Below are 19,649 nucleotides of genomic sequence, written 5' to 3'. Positions count from 1 at the left end.
CTTCCCAGCACGCGGCGTAACGACATTAGGGCGGCGTCAAACGATGGTCCATGTGCCAGGATGTCGTCCAAATAGACCCGGTCCATTAGTCTGGCGAATGTTGCTGGCGCATTGCACAAGCCGAAACTGAGGACCTTAAATTGCCAAAGCCCACGCCCAGTGCAAAAAGCAGTCTTTGGTCTGGCGGACGAGGAGAGGGGAACCTGGTAATAGCCGGATCGGAGGTCCAGTGAGGAAAACCAGGCCGAGCCTGAGACTAGGTCCAGTGACTCGTCCACGCGGGGCAGTGGATACGAGTCTTTCTTTGTTACCCCATTCGGTGGTCTGTAGTCAGAGCAGAGGCGCCCACTCACCATTCTTTTTGGGCACCATGACCACCGCCGCCGCCCAGGGGCTGTCTGATGGTTTGATGATGCCGGCCTGAAGCATGTTCCAGACAGCTTTGTCACATGCCTCTTGACGCGCCAGTGGAAGCCTGCGAAGCCGACACTTTATGGGGTAGGCGTCGCCAGTGTCAACTCATGCTCCACCAGCTGCGTTTGGCTGACCTCATCCTCATTCAGTGCAAAGCTGTCCCTAAATTCAAATAAAAGCATCCATAACAGCTCCTGCTGATGTGAGTCCAGGCCATCACTGTTCTCCATCCACATTTTCCGTATGGCAGACTGCGCCGCCCCCTCCTCTGGCTGGGGCAGCAGGGCCGTGGGGTGGCCCATGCTGATGGAGGCTGGCGCTGCCAGCAGGGGTGCCATGGTGTTGGGGTCTGTCTCCTCTGTCCCCACCTGAGATGGAGGAGGTTGCCAAGCCATGCCATGCCATGGTGGGGAAGTGGCGGGTTGAAGTGGAACTGTGGAGTTTTGGGGGACGTGAGTGTGACCTGGGGCTCTGCCGTAACAACTTCTCGTGCTGGCACAGTGGTGGGGACGACGGTGTTGTGGCCGCCAACATGATGGCAGGCCCATCCTGGAATCTCAGCGTGCCTCCTCCTAGGTCCAGCTGGCAGCCTGTAGCCTTAAGAAAATCCAGTCCCAGTATGCACGGGTCTTGCACACCTGCCACCCACACTGGATGGCGGACAGCCCTGCCCCCCCACAGTCACAGTCATCATGCCTTTGCCTTGCATCGGTGCCAGGCTGCCCGTGACTGTGCGCAGCTGCACAGTGGTGGGCTCTAACTGAGTCCAGCCTGGCACCACATCAGGTCTTATGAGTGTTACTGTGGATCCTGTATCCCCGAGGGCAGAGCAGGGGACCCCCTCTACAGTCCCTGGGACGTAGCAAAAGTCCCCAACACATGTCCGTCCCACCACTACCACTGACCCCGGGGAAATGTTGTCGTCTGCTTCTGGGGAAGGTAGGGCCTGACTTCCCCGGCTGTGCTGTTGGGCCCCTCCTGCAGACGACGAAGAGGAGGAGGAGGAGGAGGATTAGGTTGGGGTCCGCACAGCCTCCGCTATGCGGACCCCGCACCGTTTCCCGGGCCCGTGGAAGCTTTTGGGAACTGCCTGAGGAGGTGTCCTGGTTGTCCACACCCCCAACACAGCCTGGGTGATGTGCGCGGGGCACGGGTTGTTTGGAGAGACATAGCCCGTATCAGTTCAGTTATCTCAGTTGCCCACGCTGGCTTCTCCATTGGTGCCCATCGCCACTCTAGTTGTAGGCATGCCCTCACTGCGGCTACTTCCAGCTGACACGCCCCACACAATCTCTCTCTCCATCGCTAACTCCAAAGCAGTCTGCAACGATCGTGGATGCTTCAGCTGCACATGCACACGCAGCTCAGTGGGTGACAGAGCTCTGATGAACTGGTCTCTTGCCAACTCACTTTGCACATCAGATGGCATGTGTGCATATGCTCGCCTAGTAAGGCTCTCTATATCATTGGCCAAGACCCGCAGGTGCTCCCCTGGGAGCCTACATCGGCTGCTGAGTTCATTTTTCAGTAGGTCAGGCTGTACACACTGTCCAAAGCGCCTCTTCAGTGCCCCCACTAAAGCCTCATATTCATGCCTGTCCTCTGGGCTAAGCAGCAAAAGGCATTTTAATGCATCGTCTGTGAGGCACATAGCAAGCTGTAGTGCTTTCTCTTCCTCTGTCCATTCACCCGCGTGAACGAGCAACTCAAACTGTGCATGGAATGCCTCCGAATCTGACTTACCCCCGTACTTGGGTGTTTTCAATGGGGATGCGGTGTTATGGGCGCCGCCATGCCTGTTGTTATAGTCCCGAGGCTTCGCACGGGCACCTGCAGCCATGCCAGCATCAGCAGCCATCCTCGCAGCCGAATCCCTAATGCGAGCTCTTGCCTGCTCCATCCTCTCTGACCATTCGCCACTTGCTCCCTCCTCCTTTACATTCGCGTTCGAAAAATACTTCTCAATGCCGCTACGTTACGTCTCACACAGTAGTGCGACTGGTCTGCCAACTTAGCTAAACTGATAGGTAACTACTAGCATATAAATCAGTCCATGAACACTTGCCTTCCGAGCGTAATTGCTTAACTTCTGACACCAGTTGTAACATTCTCAGTTACAGAAAACCACAGGAAACACTTTCATAAACCAGCATTTATTAGGTACAACACTTGGTCGCCATTACGGGCTGCGACTTGCCGATATCAGTCCTTGTTTTTTCCTAGAACACCTGCGAACTCCACACAACAGATAAACAACACTGTAACTTTTCTGCTGCTCAGGCGTGCCCGCCCCCCCTGCAGCGCCTCTACAGGCAGTTAACATAAAACACAGCAAGGCAAACACAATGCACACAAAACATTAACATAGACCCGAACTGCACATCAAAACACACCCAGGACGTTACAGTATATATATGGCGGTCTCTAAAACCCCTCGAAGAGAGCACCTCACGATTTGACTTTTACTGCCAGACAATGTCCCCTGCCCTGTACTCCCCTGTAATCATACGTCTGACTAACCATAATGCCTCTGAACATGTATGGACATGGCTTGCGCCTTACAAGACAAGAAACATTGCCCCAAAAATGTGGTTTCTTCAGCCTGAAATTGACTTCTGTCCTTTCTAGGGGCAAGACTTTCTCTAGCCAGGGAGCTATAGTGAGCTATAGGAGACTGCAAGGGGCAATCACTCCCAGACTGCATTTGTTGAAAGTAGCCACTTCACAAGGACGGCTACATAAAAAAGTCTTTATTGACAATATCATACTGTAGATGGTGACATAGATGGTTATGGTTATGGAATTTAGCAGAAGTTTTTGTCCAAAGGGACTTACAAAATAAAATAATACAATAGTAAAGTAAACAATACAATAGTAAAATTAACAGTAAACAGTTTTAAAAAAGTAGGTAAGACTACATTAAAGAAAATAGCAATAATAACAATAATGTCAATGCAATATCAACAATCAGTAATGAAAATAAACAATACCATACATATACATGTAAATACAGTAATATGTTAAATGCATTGAATGCATGGATAAATCCTTCAGAAAATGGTTCTTTTCATTTAAAATATTGCAGTCTGTAATTTTGTCAGTGACAGCCTTCATTCCCATTCCTCACGGCCTCTTTGAAGACACGTGCATTCTAACCTAACCCCTCTGTATTTGACCCCCACGTCCTCCTTGGCTTGTGGATGGTGAGCAGGGTCGGTTCAAAATATACATAAACACAAAACACATACACAAAAAAACAGTACCGAACAACCTAGCATGAGTTGCTGCAGCCAACCGCCAGGGATGGACAGTATTTCAAATACAAAATAGTATTTTGTCATTTGTATTTTATTCTGTTGAAGATACTGGCTTCGTATTTTGTATCAAAATACTTAATAGGTGTATTTTTGTAGTTTAAAAATACTGCCAAATATTTTGGGTAAAACAAATAGCCTACATTTGGTGATGTGGTAACATTATAAAAGTGCAAAACAATGAATGTAGCCTCTGACTGGTGCTGACTTTGCAATTTGCCAAGACTTGTGCTCATAATATTGAGATTCAGAAAGATACACACAATACACCCCCCTCATACCAACCTCAAGTTTCTTGAGAACTTAAATGATTTTCTCAAGTCTCTTGAGAATTTTAATCATCCAATCGGAAGTGGTTATGTAGTTGCCTTGCCACATTGCTCAATCTGGGCATGCATGACATGGAAGTATGCAAAGTGATATCATGTTCTCTTTAAAAAAGTATTTTTAGTACTTTCAAAATAGAAACATACAGTATTTTATTTTGATACATGTGGCTGATGTATTTTGTAGTTTATTTTGACACTTAAAGTTAGGGTATTGCATATTTCATTTTAAAATCATTTTGATGTATTTTTGCCCTGCCAACAGCTAGAGAAGCCAGGCAGCTACAGTGCTACACTCTGGGGGCATGAACATGGGGCAGCTACAGTGCTACACTCTGGGGGCCAGGCTTGTGCAAAATTCTAGAATTAAATTGAAACTGGTTCTTTAATTCCAATTCAATTCTTGAATGTCACTTGCATTTCAATTGAGGTAGCAAACAGGAAGCAGAATTGCAATTCAAATTGTGCACAACCCTGCTGGGGGCATGAACATGGGACAGCTACAGTGCTACACTCTGGGGGCATGAACATGGGGCAGCTACAGTGCTACACTCTGGGGGCATCTTTTGCTGTGACTGCAGCAACTCGAGCTCGGTAGCACCCACTGATCTCGTTTTTTTCTCATAGTAGGCTACTCAGTGACTTCGAAAAACAGAGATCTATGTGAAAAATGACCAAACTTGACTTTGTTTGGGTGGGCAAGACACAATGCTTGGGTGGGTTTAACCCATGCTGGCCCCTGCCAGCCCTGGGGCCTGTACTACGAAGCGGGGTTACTGGCTTATCTGGGTAACTTCGAGAGTAACTTGATCACGTGTGGCGTAAGTTCCCGATTAACCCGTACTACGAAAGGTGGATAGGTTTTAACCAAGGTATGCTGCCATGGCAATTTACGCTGCATCTCAAACCTGCTCCGAGCAGGTTATGTTCTTGGTTAACCTGAGGTTTCCGTTAACCACACCCTTTATAAGTACCACCCCTCCACTAACAATTCGAGACAATTATGTCGGCGTACCTGGATGATCCATACGACATTGGAGCTCAAATCGTGAGGGGCTCTCTTCGCAGGGCGAGGGGTTTTACAGACCGCCATATATATACTATAGACTACATATATATATATATATACCCGGACGATATTCTCTATGAAGATATAGATTGTCAGCCGAGGGAATTCGTTATCTTTGTCAGATGATCTAGGCAGAAGTCTCTAATGTCATCCGTCATAGCATGCCCTTACGTGGACATTCATGTTTTCCATCTAATCGGTGATGCTGAACATCTAAGCAAGAATACTGTATGTCCGAAAATAAATCGGACATAGGCCTAGCCTAGCCTACAGTTGCTGAACTTCTGAGCAAGAATAGCCTAAAATAAATCAGACATAGCCTACAGTAGGCCTAATAAATTAAAATCACCATTTTAACAAACTTGTTAAATTGAATGTCACTGTACCCTGCACATAAAGGCAACACATTACCAAAATCCGACCGAATGCCTCCCTCAACCCCTTCCATAATCGGCCTTCCACTATTATTTGCGATGGCCAACTCCTCTGCTACTGTAAAACACTCTGGTGCCTTACAGTAGTGTTCAAAGACACCTTTTTCTTGTTAACTGTAAAACAGAGGCCAAGTGAAGGCTATAAGCATACTAGGCCTACATGTTTTCATAATTAAGAAATATTAATGCAAGCTATATAAACCTACTATTCTGAATAATGAGTTTGTGTTTCATTTTCACCTGCTGCCATGTAGCTACGTTTGGCAATGGTGTTGCATCTGAAATGTTCACAGGATTAGGCATACACTAAATCAGTCAATGGGGGCTACTTAAACATTCAATTATCCTATTACTGTAATCTATATGCCCACTTCTGAATTGTGTTGCATCTGTAGGCATTTCTATGAACTCAAAATAGGCAATTTAATTATTTCAACTCATTTCAGACATTCCGCAAGCTATTAATCCTTCGTAACACATATTTGAAGAACATGTGGAAATAAAACTTTACTTTTAGGCATTTAGGCTACCCGATCTGCAATACGTTGCCAACAGAGTTGCCTTGCTTTGTTCACTGCCGACGTATTTCCTCATAACTTGTCATAATAATTGTGCATTCCTCATCCGTAAAATAAGGTGATCGCGTCATCATTGAAAGTGGTGACTTGCGCTGCAACCTGCCCCTTTTATGTGAACGCGCACAAACTCCAATTAGGTTATCCCCGGCTCAACAAATCAACTTCATAATCAGCGTCGATGTACCGATTAACACCACTTAAAGGAGAATTCCGGTGTGATATTGACCTAAAGTGTATTGAAACATGATACCGAGTGTGAACGTATGTCTCATAGCCCATCTCGGCTTGTCCCCTGCACTCCAAAATCTGGCGCTAGTTAGCTGATGCTACCAACAGCTTTTTCAATAGTGGTGCTTCGGCATCGGGCTAGCCATGCAAATAAATCACTGTTTTACACCCATTTACGAGGCTCAATGTATCTCCACACTTCATTGGTAGACTTCCGAGGGCCCTGACATTTAAAACGAGACATTGAGAACTTTGAAAAAGCACTGGTAGTTTACTTACAAGACGATTTATACAGACAGTATCTTCACAAAGTTTAGCGTTTGCAGCCATCTTGAATTTAGTCACGATAAGTCGAGCAACGAGTAAGAATGAACAGGTATGATAAGGGATCAGATTCCAAAAATAATTCAGTGGAAATGCATGGATTCCAGTTTCTTCCAGTAGCAGCAACTGGAATCCATGCATTTCCACTGAATTATTTTTGGCTCGACTACTCCGACTCTAAAAAATACGGTGCTCAATTCCTTTCGCCGGTTTCACTCATGGTTTCGACTCTCAATAGATGATGCCTTTATAAGTTCGCCGTGAACGCGCACAACTCTAGGTTATCTAACACAGGGTTGATTGAACTAACTGGTAACCGGTGTTTTGGAACCGACAGCTCGGGTTTAGTCGCCACAGAGGCTAAGTTTTATCTCAGTGTTTGTTAAACCTCCTTTCTGGAATACCCCTCAGGCCCCGACTGTGTGATTATCTCTAAACAGTTGTGGCGGTTATATAATCCATACACTTGTGGGATGGATTTGACATGGACAAAATGCTGACATTCCAGTAAAATTTAAAGGCTTTTAAGACTCTTTACAGTGCCCATTCATGGAGGTTGTCATTGTGCGAGGTTATGTCTCTCTGTCCTGACAATGCAGATTAGGAATCCTTACATTTAACTTCTCTGTTTTTTCAAAGCTTCCAAAAAAACCCCACAAGGCCCAGAGAGATGAAAAGGTCAGGAAAGAGTGTGTGAGACCTTAGTTTACAAAACAAATCACGTGGGGTTTGTACTCTATCCCTCTGTCATTGGAGAAAACATTTCCCAGTTCAGTAGCTACTGGTCTCTCAACAATTATTGTCTCTCATGATGATATGATGGTAGCGGTTAAAATTATTTTTAGTAGGATTATTATTGTTGTTGTTATATTGATTTGATATTGTTGATTGATTTAGTTGTTTTTTTCAACATGCATTATTATGCGATTTATCCAAAGCATAAAGATGAAATCATTAACAGAAATAAAAGACCAACCACATTTGCGTTGCAGGTCAAATCATATGCCTTTATTTGTTGACAAATAAAAAAAAAACACATTTGTGTTATTGTTTATTTGTTGTTGTTTGTTTTATTTTGCTGGACTCTGGGCAGGGCCATCAGGCTTATTAGCCTTGTCATCAGGCTGAGCTTTGTCTTGTTTTTCCTTCGGGGCCACTTCTTTTCCCTTGCTCTTCTTAGCAGGCTCCTTCTGTGGGGGTTCTATGGATTTAAAGGGGAAACAGATCCCAACCATTGTCATCCCAGACAGATAAATAAAAGATTCATAGTGACTTTTTGTAACATCAAATAGTGAATGGTAAATTAACTGAACTTGTACATCAGTAATTTCCCACTCAGAGCACTCAACGTGTCTTGCAGAGAAATGCATCACATTCACACATTCTCCCAAATATGGAAAACATATGTTATTTTTTAAAGTTGTTGTAAGCCAACATCAATCCTTTGATTTGGACCATATTTTATGCATGCATTTATTTACATTAAGGAAGAGAAGTTAACTGATGGAAACAATGAATTACAAAAACATTCCCAGACAGGTATGGTTAGACCAGACAAAGTGATCAAATGGTCCAATGACTGTAAAATTAAACGATTAAGCAGTCATTGGTTACATCTGAACAGGTGTGGGAGGCATGCACATGCAGGACAAGGTGGACAAACAAAGATGCAGACTGCTATTAGGATACTCTACTCCACAGCATTGGTAGCTGAGGCTACATGGGTCTGGATTCTCAAACAATGATGTAGCACTTAGTCAGACATAACAGAAATAGTTGAAGCAGAGCGGTCCATAATCAAGGATTTTTGATCATAATATCCTTCATCTCTAGACTGCTACTGCTGGGATATAACAAGCCAAGCAAGTTATCTTGTGTGCTCTTCATGCTACCTGTAAGTTTGCATATCTACTGTATGCCCTGGTTTGTAAAACTCAGCATGCAATACTGGAAACCCTGTCCCCCGCTCAGAGCCTACTGGCTTAGGACCAGGCCTTGACCAACTTACCACTCTTTAAGGCATGTTCTAAGGTGAAATCGCCGCTGTGTGGAGAGAACATGACAAACAAATGCATGGACAAGGTTCTTTCAGTATCAAAAAATGAAGGGCTCAAAAGCACAAACATAAACATGGACATATTGTAGCCGGTCACAGATTTCAGAGAGTGCGCCACTTTGTCATGTCAAAGTCTATAACTCTATTCTCTAACTCAAAGTCTATCAAAGTCCTGAAGTACTCAAAGTCTAACTCTAACTCAAAGTCTATCAAAGACCTGAATGTAATTGCAGCACATTTTTGAGAACCACAACATGACACCATTAAAAATGCCTTGAATGTTATTGCCCTGAATGTAATTGCAACAAATCATTGAAATCAGGACTCAAGTGTTATTAGTGGTGTGTGTGTGTGTGTGTGTGTGTGTGTGTGTGTGTGTGTGTGTGTGTGTGTGTGTGTGTTTGTGGGAGGGGGTTGCATCCTCACGTGCTATCGATGCCATGCAGCAGTTTACGGTAACTCTCGATCTCAGCCTCCAGCTTCATCTTGACGTTGAACAGGGCCTGGTAATCGTTGGCCTGCCGCTCCACCTGGGTCCGCACCTGGCTCAGTTCCCACTCCAGCTGCTGCAGCACGCGGTTGAGGCGGCCTAGCTCATGGCCATAGCGGCCCTCCGTATCCCGCAGGTTCTCCTCCAGAGAGAGAATCTGCAGTGCAAGATAGAGAGATATGAGTGTGTGTGCGTGCGCGCGTGCAGGGGTGCTGCTGGGGGGTGGGGTGGGGTGGGGTGGGGGATGCAGCACAGCATAGCCTACCATTTGACTTATAGCCTGCACATCAATCTCTAGGGACTGTTTCTGGCGACGTAGATCAGTTAGCTCATTTTTGCTGGACTGGATCGACTCTGTATTTTTAGCCACTTCAATCTTGATATTATCAAACTGAGAGAGAGAGAGAGAGAGGTAGAGAGAAAATGTATTAGAACATGTTGTAAGTACTTAAAGTGTTTTAAATTTAAGTCTTTATTAGTTTTTTTTTTTGAAAATTCAAATTATTCAAAACAAAATGTGTGTGGTGACAATTGGTAGGCTTACCCTCTTACTATACCAGGTCTCAGTGTCCTCACGGTTCTTATCAGCGACCTTCTCATACTGAGCGCGAATTTTGTTGAGGGTGCTGGCCAGGTTGGACTCAGGGGAGTCCACCTCCACAGTGACATCAGAATCCTTTACCTTCAGACGCAGCGACATCACATCCTATGGTGGTGATTGAGAAGACATTTGCAGTTCAAAGCCAACGATAAAAAATGTAGGTAGTAAGTCATAACGTAATATATGTCAGGGGCTAACTTACATCAAGGTGATCCTTCTTGAGATAAGCCAGCTCCTCTCTTACGGCCTCAATCTGACTTTCCAATTGCATCTTGGACAGTTGAGTGTCATCGATGACCTTGCGCAGGTCGGCAACGTCCGTATCCACATTCTGACGCGCCACCACCTCGGTCTCCAATCTGTAAAGTGATATGGGTCAGCAATAGTATACTCGTCAAAATAATATACTTTTTTATGATATATGCATGTTTCGATTTAATAGGCTAAAGGATACTGAAATTGCTTTTCCCATATTGACGTGTTGCAGAATTTATTGCGCCATCTTGTGACCATGACATTATGGGTTTGAAACTTCAGGCTTATTGCATGTAATTTCACATTTGTTGAACAAGATTGTTCTAGGTGGACCATAAATCGAAGTATAATTTACTTGTTTTTGAAGTCTTCGTTGGCCAGTTTGCTGTTGTCAATCTGCAGAATAAGACGAGCATTCTCCATGGTCTTTTGACGAACCTACAGGGAACATTGTTATTATTATTATTATTATTAGGCTATTATTATTATTATTATTATTATTATTATGTAGCATATTCCTATGTTGAGAGGATTACAAATGACTTGTATTGCTGTTTAAACGTGGAAAAATGTACCTGCTTCCTGAGCTCAACCAGGGGTTTCTCAATCTCCTCCCAGTCACGATCGGTCATCTTTCCTCTCCTCTTCAAAATCTCTTTGATTTTGTCCTCCAGCTCCGTGTTGGACTTCTCCAGTTTGCGAACCCGACCCAGGTAACCAGACAGCCGGTCGTTCAGGCCCTTCATGGTCCGCTTGTCATCAGGCTGGGCCGAGGCGATGCTGTCGCCATCTCTCTTCTGGGAGTCGGGGCGCAAAGCGCTCCGGAGACCCTGCAGAGTGGACACGGACGCACGGGAGTCCCTTCCCCCAGCCCCACCGAACATACTTGCGGAGCTTGTAGGCCTACGAGACATCGCGATCTGATTGATAGAGGATGGAGGTGACACTTCTATAGTAGTTACCTGCTCAGGTATGTAGTGAGGTGTCGATGCTAGAATCCTACTTATACCCACCCACCCATCCGGGGCGTCTAACAGCTAGACTGAATTATAGGTTTCTTCCAGCTGACCGGGAGAACCTGTAGTTTCACCAGCATTCGCTTTTCCTGGTATTTTCCAAGTTATGCATAATTCATTAGGGGAGGCGTGTGCTTCACCTTAATAAGCAGGCGAGGTTCTTCACCTCGCTACCTTGCATGCCAGTCTGCCCGGATCACTCATATCAACAGTCAGAGATAGCAAAAATGACCAGCGTAAAAGAGAACGGAGGTTTCAGCAGTCAGTCACACAATCCCTCAAGAGGGTACCCCAGCATGACGCCGGCCAAGAGGGACCTGCTCAACCCCATCGACACAAAGGTGGACCCCGTTGACCAGAAGGCCAAGACAAATGAGAAAGATCAGATGGTTGGACTGAATGATAAGTTCGTTGCATTTATTGACAAAGTAAGTAGGCTGCGGTTTAATTATTATGGTGCAAAGTGATTTAGAGGCTGCATTTTGTATCGTTTATTTTAAATGAGAGAGGCTCCTCTTGATTTTCGAGTCACAAGTTTGTCTGCGAACTTTTAATCAAGACGAATATTTTCTAGATAGTAATCAGAATGTTTAACATATCAGTTAAGAATGAGCTACGGGGTTATCGCCAATGCTATTTTTGCATCTAATAAATAAACACATATAATATAATAGGCCTATAGGATAGTCCTCAATTTGTTTCAACATCTGATTTATTGTTTACTTTTGTGGTTCGTTGTTTGATAATGCAATCTTCTAACAAATGTGTTTATAGTGAAGCACATGCTAAATTGTGCAGGTCCTGTAATTTCACATTGTCATTTTGCACGTCAGTTCAAGGGCGTTAACTATGCTCAAGTCGATTTTGAACTCCTGGGCATCACATTCTTAGACTTTTTATATTGCAAATTGTTTTAATTGGTAATAGTTACGTATCGCCTTACCAACAATAATTTCTGAAAGACATATTTTAAGCATTTCTGTAGGCCTATGTCATTGAATGTTGTGTATTGTAGCCTATTTGGCCTACTGAATTGTATTGCATTGCCTTTGAAGTACTCCTAAGCAACGCCTCCAGAAACTGATTCCATTCCACCAGTTTACCACCACTTTGTAGGTGCAGTTTTTCATTTCGTCCACATGAGGTCAGAAAAGATGGCCCACTGACCTTCAAATTCTTTTACCACAGGTGCGCAACCTTGAGCAGGAAAACCAAAGGCTCGAGGCCAAACTGAAGATTCTCCTGGAGCAAGAGCAATACAAGGGCAACATCGATGACATCGTAGCCGAGCTGAGCACCAACTTGCGCCGGCAGATCGACAGTTTGGACCGGGACCAGCAGAAGCTGGCGGCGGAGCTGGACCGCAGTCAGGATGAAGTGGATCAGACCCGTAATAAGTAAGCTTTGTTTTCATTGTTAGATTGATTGCTTTATTGATTTGATTGTATTTGTTCACTGGTGTTTTTAATCACTCTTTTAATTCAGTAGTTTAGGCCTACTAAGTATTTTAGTCAGAATAATTATGACCGCCGCTAGCGAAGCTAGCGAAGCGGTCATATAGGGATTGTCAAAGTTTTTTTTTTTTTTTTTCGTCATCTACTTCCTGAATTTTTGGTCAACTATACCCGGGACACCGAACCACCGGGGCACATGAAATTTGGTGGGTATGTAGCCCCACTAGACTTTTACGGAAAAATTTCGTTTCGTCCCCGGGGGCCACCCCCCCCCACCCCCCCCCCCCCCCCCCCTCCCCTGCTGGGCCCCGAACCGCAAAAAAAGCAGTTTTTCCTAAATGACTACCTGAACCGTGGCACTGAGGATGAAGAATCTTTTATGGTATGTTGGTCTCAAGGGCCCACATCAACCTGGCCCATAATCACTCATTTGTGATTTGCACCCCCCCAGTAAAAAATGAAAATGCAATATTATTCTACTTTAATCGCCCCTATCTTCAGTTAAGATGTTCAGAACTGCACCAAATTTATGTTTATGATTGACCTGGCATTCTCTGGGGGTATGCCAAGTTTCGTAGAATTTCATCCATGGGGGAGTCTAAAAAAATTAGGTTATGTGTACATTTAGTGACTGTACACTCATTGGCCTGTAGATGGCGGTGCACACATATACACATGCACACACACACAGGCACCCACATACTATCGGTATTAGAACGGCTGATACATAATTACAAATTCAGTAGGATTAAAAGAAAGCCAAAATAAATATTCATCATCATCATCATCATGGCTGCATTTCCAGTATTGGCGATAAGTAGTCGTTTGTCCACTAGATGGCGCATCGTTGCAGTGAGACGTAATTTTGTTGGAAGATCTGCCCGCTATTTATTTTTGATTTCTTAAAAGATTGAGCTTGGTCTGGTGAAAGCCAGACTAGCCATGGACCTCAGTTACACAATGCAAGGGAACATGAATCAGCCTATATTTGCACGAACAATAATGGACAACAGCTCTTCAACTTTGGCCCGTTAAAATGTGTATGAACAGTCTAGCGACGCATTTCATCAAGGCCCATTTGGACATGTCAGTTATTTGCACCACTGGTTAGATTTCGTTTCAGACTACTGTTACTTAATTTGTGCAATAACATTAACGTTTCAGACTACTGTTACTTAATTTGTGCATTGACAATCTTCTTTGGCTATTCTACAATCTATTCACCTTTTCAGCACCAGTAGGCTACTTTCTGTGCAGCCGCACACACACACTCAGGCATGCCAAACAAGCATACACAAAAGTTTCAAGAGTGGGGGATGGAGTAAAATATGGAGACAAATTGAAGTGTGATTTCTTTTCGCGGAACGGATGTACAGGACTGAGCGGCGGTCATATTTTGTACCGCTATGCGGTACATCTAGTTACTTACTGTCATCATCATCATCACCACAGACTTGTTTTTTCCTGCTTCCCTATTCTGTCTCTTCTTGGTCCACCCCATCTTTCCCAGTTACAATGGAACCTTCCCATTAGGCCCATAGGCCGGGAGGTTACCCTTAAAATGTATGCTCTTCACAGTTCCACTAGAAGCCTGTTGCAACACTTAACCATTAGAGGCACACTCCTGTGGATCAAATTGATTAAATTGGGACTATTGTCCACCAACTCCTTTTCTCTTTTAAGCACAAGGCCATCCTATATTTTCTCTCAGTCCCAAATCTATCTTTTTCAATAACACGAATTTAAAAGTGCTCCGCTTATTGTAGAAATAGTGGTAGGCCTACAGCCAGAGGAGTCTGTTCAATGGTTGCATGTAGTTGAACGATTAATGCATGACACGTTTTCCTAGAGAGCGGCTCACTGAATTTTCCTCTAGTGTCCATCCAGATGGCATTACGTAAAGATGCTTGCCCGTGATCACCATGTAAGGGACGAGCAAAGGAGCAGAAAAGACATGGAATGTACTACATAATCACTGTGTGTGTATACACATGCCCCCCCCCCCCCTTTCCAAGGCTCAGTCATTGCCTGGGGGCTGGTCCATAAACCATATACTCTCTCTGGCCATCCATCTACCACATGTTTCCATTCTGCTTGAGTCCCCTCTGATGCTCTGTCTGGTTCTGCTCACAGCAAGACGTTTTTTTCCCCTCCTCACCTCTGTGTCGCGGAGGCTCAGGATCTTTCCTGGTCATAAGTCAGAGTCGCATCTCGGTTATGGCGATGCACATGGTGCCGGAGTCCACTGGCCAATGTAACACATCGGCCCTGGATTTGTCTCTGCAGGTTTGAGGAAGAGCTGCAGAGGAAGATAGATGCAGAGAACGACTTTGTGATCAACAAGAAGGTGGGTGATGCAAGAGTGTGATCGGTCTCGGGAGCTGTGAGTTCTGCCAGTTCAGGGGATTCTTGTACAGTGTGATGGTGTTTTATGACTTTGTCAGTCTCATTTAGTAAAATAAGTAAAAACTAAAAAAAAAAAGAAGAAAATAGTAATAGGTGGCATTTTCAAATGATCTAGTCAAATCAGTTCAAATTTACATTACATTTATTCATTTAACAGACTTTTATCGAAATATTGGGCCAATATCTCCCAAGCAACTAGGGTTTAAGTGCCTTGCTCAAGGGCACAACGGTGGATTGTGCATTACATTGTCAGGTGATTACAAGATATGTTTGTTTGTTTGATTTGTTTCATTGTTTGATTTGTTTCATGATAGGACGTGGATGAGGGCTACCTACAAAGAGTCGAACTTGAACTGGACCTCGAGGAGCTGATGAATGAACTGGATTTCCTGAAACGGGCTTACAGTGAGGTTGGTCTCAGCCAATAGGCCAAACAGTTACAGATTCCTCAGCCAATAAAAGATGTTCTTGTCATCCCCCACCTTTCCCTGACCACGATTCCTTGTCTCCCACACTACACAGGAGATCAGAGAGCTGGAATCCATGATCGTCAAAGAGAAGATCCGGCTGAAGGCCAACAATGGCCCTGACCTAGACCTGGATGAGATTGTAGCCTCCGTGAGGAAACATTATGAGGACATAGCGGCCCGTAGTCGGGAGGATGTGGAGCAGTGGAACCAGAAGAAGGTGGGCTCAGGCTATAACTCAGACTGCCTACTTGCACACTTCAACATTTTTTCAAAAAGTCTAAGTATATAGTGCAGATAATGGGACAATACTAAAAAGTGGGCACAACGCAAGTATGCGCTCAGTGCACACTAGCAGTGTAAAAACGGAAGTATGTGGTTTGAGACGCAGCCTCAGTGTGGGGTCACACGGGGACAAAGCCCTCCTCTGCCACAGGCCAGCTGGCAAATACACTGAGATATATTGCAGATACACTAGTATTGGAGGGTAGTTTACTGTTTGTATGTGTTATTTCTAGCTGCTTGACTAGGCCTAGATGTTTCTGAAATTTGCTTTGATTTGATTACACCTTTGATATAAATGTAAATGAGCCTGTGAGAATATCTAGTGAGACTGTTCTAAAGGATAAACAAAGTAGACATTTGATCCTTGTCATCGTACCACTCTAGATGCATAATTAATCTCTTTCTCTCTCTCTCTCTCTCTCTCTCTCTCTCTCTCTCTTTCCTCTTTCTCTCTCTTTCTCAATAGATGGATACTTTGGTTCTAACGGCTGGGAAGTATGAGGATGACCTGCGCGATGTCAAGAAAGAGATTGCTGACCTACTGAGGCAGATCCAACGGCTGAAGCATGAGCTCGAAGGACTGAAGAAAAAGGTAAGACTGCTCCACTGGACACATTCATCCAGAGGTGGAAAAGTTCAGTTTCAGAAAGTCCTTTCACAAATCTGTGCCAACCGTTCACTCAAACCAGCTGATTCTAATTAGCACACCTCCTCAGCCAGGTAGAGCAGCTAATTGGTGAGATCACCTGTGTTAAGTGCACAGGTAGAACCAGTACAGGTTTTACTTTCGGAAGCTGGACTTTTCCACCTCTGCTTTCATCTCTATGAAGCTTCCATGTCTCTTGCCTACAGCCTTTCTACATCCAACACCTTAAAAGTGTCATCTCATGTATGCAATATCCATTACCAAATATGCATGAGTATCAACACTCAACACTGGTCCTTTGGGAAAGCACAGTCCTTCTGTCACAATGTTACCACCTGTCCATGTCTCGATGCACATCCTAAAATGGTCAGGTATCAAAGAGTCTCTCCATACTACCCCCCCTCCCACTTCTCTTTCACATTCTCTATGACAGAAAGATGCCCTGGAGTTAGAGATCACCCAGTGTGAGGACCGGAGCCAGGAGAGCATAGCCAAGGGACGCGGCCACATCGGGGAGTTGGAGGGGGCCCTGCGCAAGGCCAAGCAGGTGATGGCGCGCCAGGTGCGAGAGTACCAGGAGCTCATGAACGTCAAGCTGGCGCTGGACATCGAGATCGCCACCTATAGGAAGCTCTTGGAAGGAGAGGAGATGAGGTACGGACAGAGCGAAAGGAAGAAAAAAGATCTCATTGATGATCTCGATGATCTCAAATCAAATCTCACTGACCAATAATATGTCAACAACTAAGTTTGTTTCTTAACTGAATTTAACAAGTCACAAAACGATTAATGTATTAATTAATTGTCTAGGCACTTAATTTACCTTAAAAGTGACATTAGACATTAGCCAGTTATCTCTGAGCATTTGGGTAAGGATTTTGAAAGAGAAGGGTAAAGGCAAATCTGGCTAGCAATGATGATTGCACTGTAGCAGGGCTTTCTTTTCACATTTACTTTTTTCTCCTTGTAGGATGAATGGATTTAGGCGTGAACAGTTGGGTGAGTTGTGCACTTAAACAATTTTTTGTATAGATATTTGAATGAGACATTAATACCAGTTTAATGTAACCCTTTGAATATTGCAGTCAAAAAAAATAAATATCTACTAACATCTGATAATATACTGAAATTCAATCTGAAATTTGATCTAGGTCAATGTTGTACTACTGACAAATTTATAACAGCAAAATTTGTTTGCAACCAATCACAGTATTTCCCCTAAATCTAATTTCGTTTCTTGCTCAGATTTCTAAAAACAAACCCAAACATTCCCACCCGTCCTTGCTCACGCAGACGCCCTGACCCCTGAACGATTCCCTCTGGAAAACGGCTACACGCAACACTCTCAGCCCACCGACAAGCCTGAGCCCAAGAAAAGCCTGCTCGTCAAAATCGAGGTGAAGGACGGCCGGGTGATCTCGGAAAGTTTCACTGACTGATTGACGAGACCCCGGTCCCAGTCCCCATCCACGTATTGAGGGGGGAAAAAAGAATCATTGTCCATCTCAATTTGATCTGTGAACGAGCTGTTGCAAATGTGTGTTAGTGTGTGCAGTTTACCCCTAAAAATGTGAGCATTGATGGTTTGCGTCTGTTCCCCGTTCCCCCCAATTCTGACCCTGTCATGAAATCATGAAGATTTCTTTCATGAATGTCTCTGCCTCATCTGTTTTTGCTTACCATTACTATTACAGTTTTTGGAAACAGATCTGTTTGCAGTCTAAAACAATAAATTTGCTTTTGTCTTAAACCAGAAGCAGTGATGCCACAGTTTGTCTTTGTGTGTCTCGTTCATAAATATATATTCTTTATATACAGTACATGTACATTCGAGCCTTATTTTCTTTGAATCCTAAGACCACCATCGCTGAAAGTAACCCTTAAGGATCAGCATGTCTGAGAGGCACAATATTTTGGTTTGATGGTGTTTATCGAAGCCACCCACATTTTTCACTCGGGGGGGCTGAAAAACCTCAATAGAGGAGCTCATGGAAATCTCTGTGTGTATGTGGGATGATACTGAAGTTTATAGCTCAGTCGAGCAAGGGCAACAACCGTGTGCCGAGTGCAGTTTTTCGCGAGCCCAAAGTAGGCTTCTGGTTAGACTCCAAACAATGATAATGTCAGAGGAAGTCAGAGGATGATGCTCCGCAGAGGAGCCGGGATACTGTCCAGTCCAGCTACTCCTCCAACCGTCTCTCCAGGGTTTTTTTTCTTTTCTTTTCCTCTTCTCCTTAACATTTGCATTGTTTCTCAGTTCCCTTTCTTCATCACCCTCTTCCTGTATCGGTCTGTCTTCCTCTCCTGTCTTCAGAGGAACACTTTCTTAGACTTACAGCATTCTTCTTGTGCGCAATAGACCTAGTATAGCCCGACACACACACGGCATACGCACATTCTCTCCCAGCGTGTAATGTAAACAGCCATATCTCAGCATAGTTCTGGCCTCTGCAGAACCAATCCTCTTAGAGCCTCTGAGATAAAAGTCGAATAACAACTGCAGTCTTTTTTTTTTTTAACTGACTGGATAATGCCTGTTAGCTTACAACATGAACAGGAACATACAATAGTTAATTGTAACATCATCCAAGCCCTACTGAAATCTATTTTCATAAGTCTGTCTGTCACTCAAATATCTTAACTTTTAAACACTGTTCGTTGCTACCCCCCTTAATTTACTGTTCGCGGTCAAATTTGACCAAACAGTTTTAACTGCTCTTAAATACCAATACCATGACAAAAAGTATTATTTAATAGAACATTATTGTAAACAGACCCTTATTAGAACATTAACATCTACATCACGTGTGTTTGTGTGTGTGGGTGTGTGTGTTTCTGTATGTGCGTGAATGTCTGCGGACACTGTGGTTCACATGCACAGTGCCAACATGACAACATGAACTGACAACATGAACTGTGTGTGTGTGTGTGTGTGTGAGAGAGAGAGAGAGAAAGAGAGAGAGAGTGTGTGTGTGTGTGTGTGTGTGTCTGTTTGTGTGTGTGGGTGTGAGTGTTTCCATGTGTGAAAAATGCATGTGTGTGCAAACATTGATGGTTTTTCTTGCACATGTGGCAACATGACAACATGAACTGTGTGTGTGTGTGTGTGTGTGTGTGTGTACATGTGTGTGTACAGTATGTGTCTGTTTGTGTGTGTGTGGGGTGTGTGTGTTTCTGTGTGTGCATGCATGCCTGTGTGTGCGAACATTGGTGGTTCACATGCACAAGTGGCAACATGACAACATGAACTGTGTGTGTGAGTGTGTTATGTGTGTGTGAGTGGGTG

At 44.1% G+C, this 19,649-nt stretch overlaps 2 protein-coding genes across 4 annotated transcripts; one reads left to right on the top strand and one right to left on the bottom strand.

The window, feature by feature from the left end:
• Window positions 1-7,673: 7,673 nt before the first annotated feature.
• On the bottom strand, window positions 7,674-11,053 carry LOC121698877 (keratin, type I cytoskeletal 18-like). Of its 2 annotated transcripts, XM_042081361.1 has the most exons (8): window positions 10,665-11,053; window positions 10,445-10,527; window positions 10,037-10,193; window positions 9,778-9,939; window positions 9,499-9,624; window positions 9,170-9,390; window positions 8,696-8,730; window positions 7,674-7,888 (listed from the first exon to the last, which is right to left on the bottom strand). In XM_042081361.1, the coding sequence occupies exons 1-8, from the start codon at window positions 11,001-11,003 to the stop codon at window positions 7,758-7,760; spliced, it is 1,254 nt and encodes a 417-aa protein (XP_041937295.1). In that variant the 5' UTR covers window positions 11,004-11,053; the 3' UTR covers window positions 7,674-7,757. The 2 variants fall into 2 exon arrangements, with proteins under 2 accessions (XP_041937295.1, XP_041937296.1); XM_042081362.1 differs by lacking the exon at window positions 8,696-8,730 and having other exon boundaries at window positions 7,777-7,888.
• Window positions 11,054-11,264: 211 nt separating this feature from the next.
• On the top strand, window positions 11,265-18,116 carry LOC121698878 (intermediate filament protein ON3-like). Of its 2 annotated transcripts, XM_042081365.1 has the most exons (10): window positions 11,265-11,533; window positions 12,294-12,502; window positions 14,846-14,906; window positions 15,280-15,375; window positions 15,488-15,652; window positions 16,184-16,309; window positions 16,797-17,017; window positions 17,334-17,362; window positions 17,609-17,619; window positions 17,693-18,116. In XM_042081365.1, exons 1-9 carry the CDS (start codon window positions 11,285-11,287, stop codon window positions 17,614-17,616), a joined length of 1,164 nt encoding a protein of 387 aa, XP_041937299.1. In that variant the 5' UTR covers window positions 11,265-11,284; the 3' UTR covers window positions 17,617-17,619; window positions 17,693-18,116. The 2 variants fall into 2 exon arrangements, with proteins under 2 accessions (XP_041937299.1, XP_041937298.1); XM_042081364.1 differs by having other exon boundaries at window positions 17,609-18,116.
• Window positions 18,117-19,649: the final 1,533 nt, after the last annotated feature.

This window comes from Alosa sapidissima, chromosome 23 (assembly GCF_018492685.1).
Source record: "Alosa sapidissima isolate fAloSap1 chromosome 23, fAloSap1.pri, whole genome shotgun sequence".
Classification (NCBI taxonomy): Eukaryota; Metazoa; Chordata; class Actinopteri; order Clupeiformes; family Clupeidae; genus Alosa; species Alosa sapidissima.
The sequence above is the reverse complement of the archived record's forward strand: the minus strand, read 5'-3'. Positions and strand labels throughout refer to the sequence as shown.

Coding starts and splice junctions, on each gene's coding strand:
- LOC121698877 (XM_042081361.1), bottom strand. CDS start 11,003: ATGTCTCGTAGGCCTACAAGCTCCGCAAGTATGTTCGGTGGGGCTGGG. Junction 10,194..10,444: donor AACGAAGACTTCAAAAACAA/GTAAATTATACT, acceptor ATCACTTTACAG/ATTGGAGACCGAGGTGGTGG. Junction 8,731..9,169: donor CTGCATGGCATCGATAGCAC/GTGAGGATGCAA, acceptor CTCTCCACACAG/CGGCGATTTCACCTTAGAAC.
- LOC121698878 (XM_042081365.1), top strand. CDS start 11,285: ATGCCAGTCTGCCCGGATCACTCATATCAACAGTCAGAGATAGCAAAA. Junction 15,653..16,183: donor AGCAGTGGAACCAGAAGAAG/GTGGGCTCAGGC, acceptor CTTTCTCAATAG/ATGGATACTTTGGTTCTAAC. Junction 16,310..16,796: donor TCGAAGGACTGAAGAAAAAG/GTAAGACTGCTC, acceptor TCTCTATGACAG/AAAGATGCCCTGGAGTTAGA.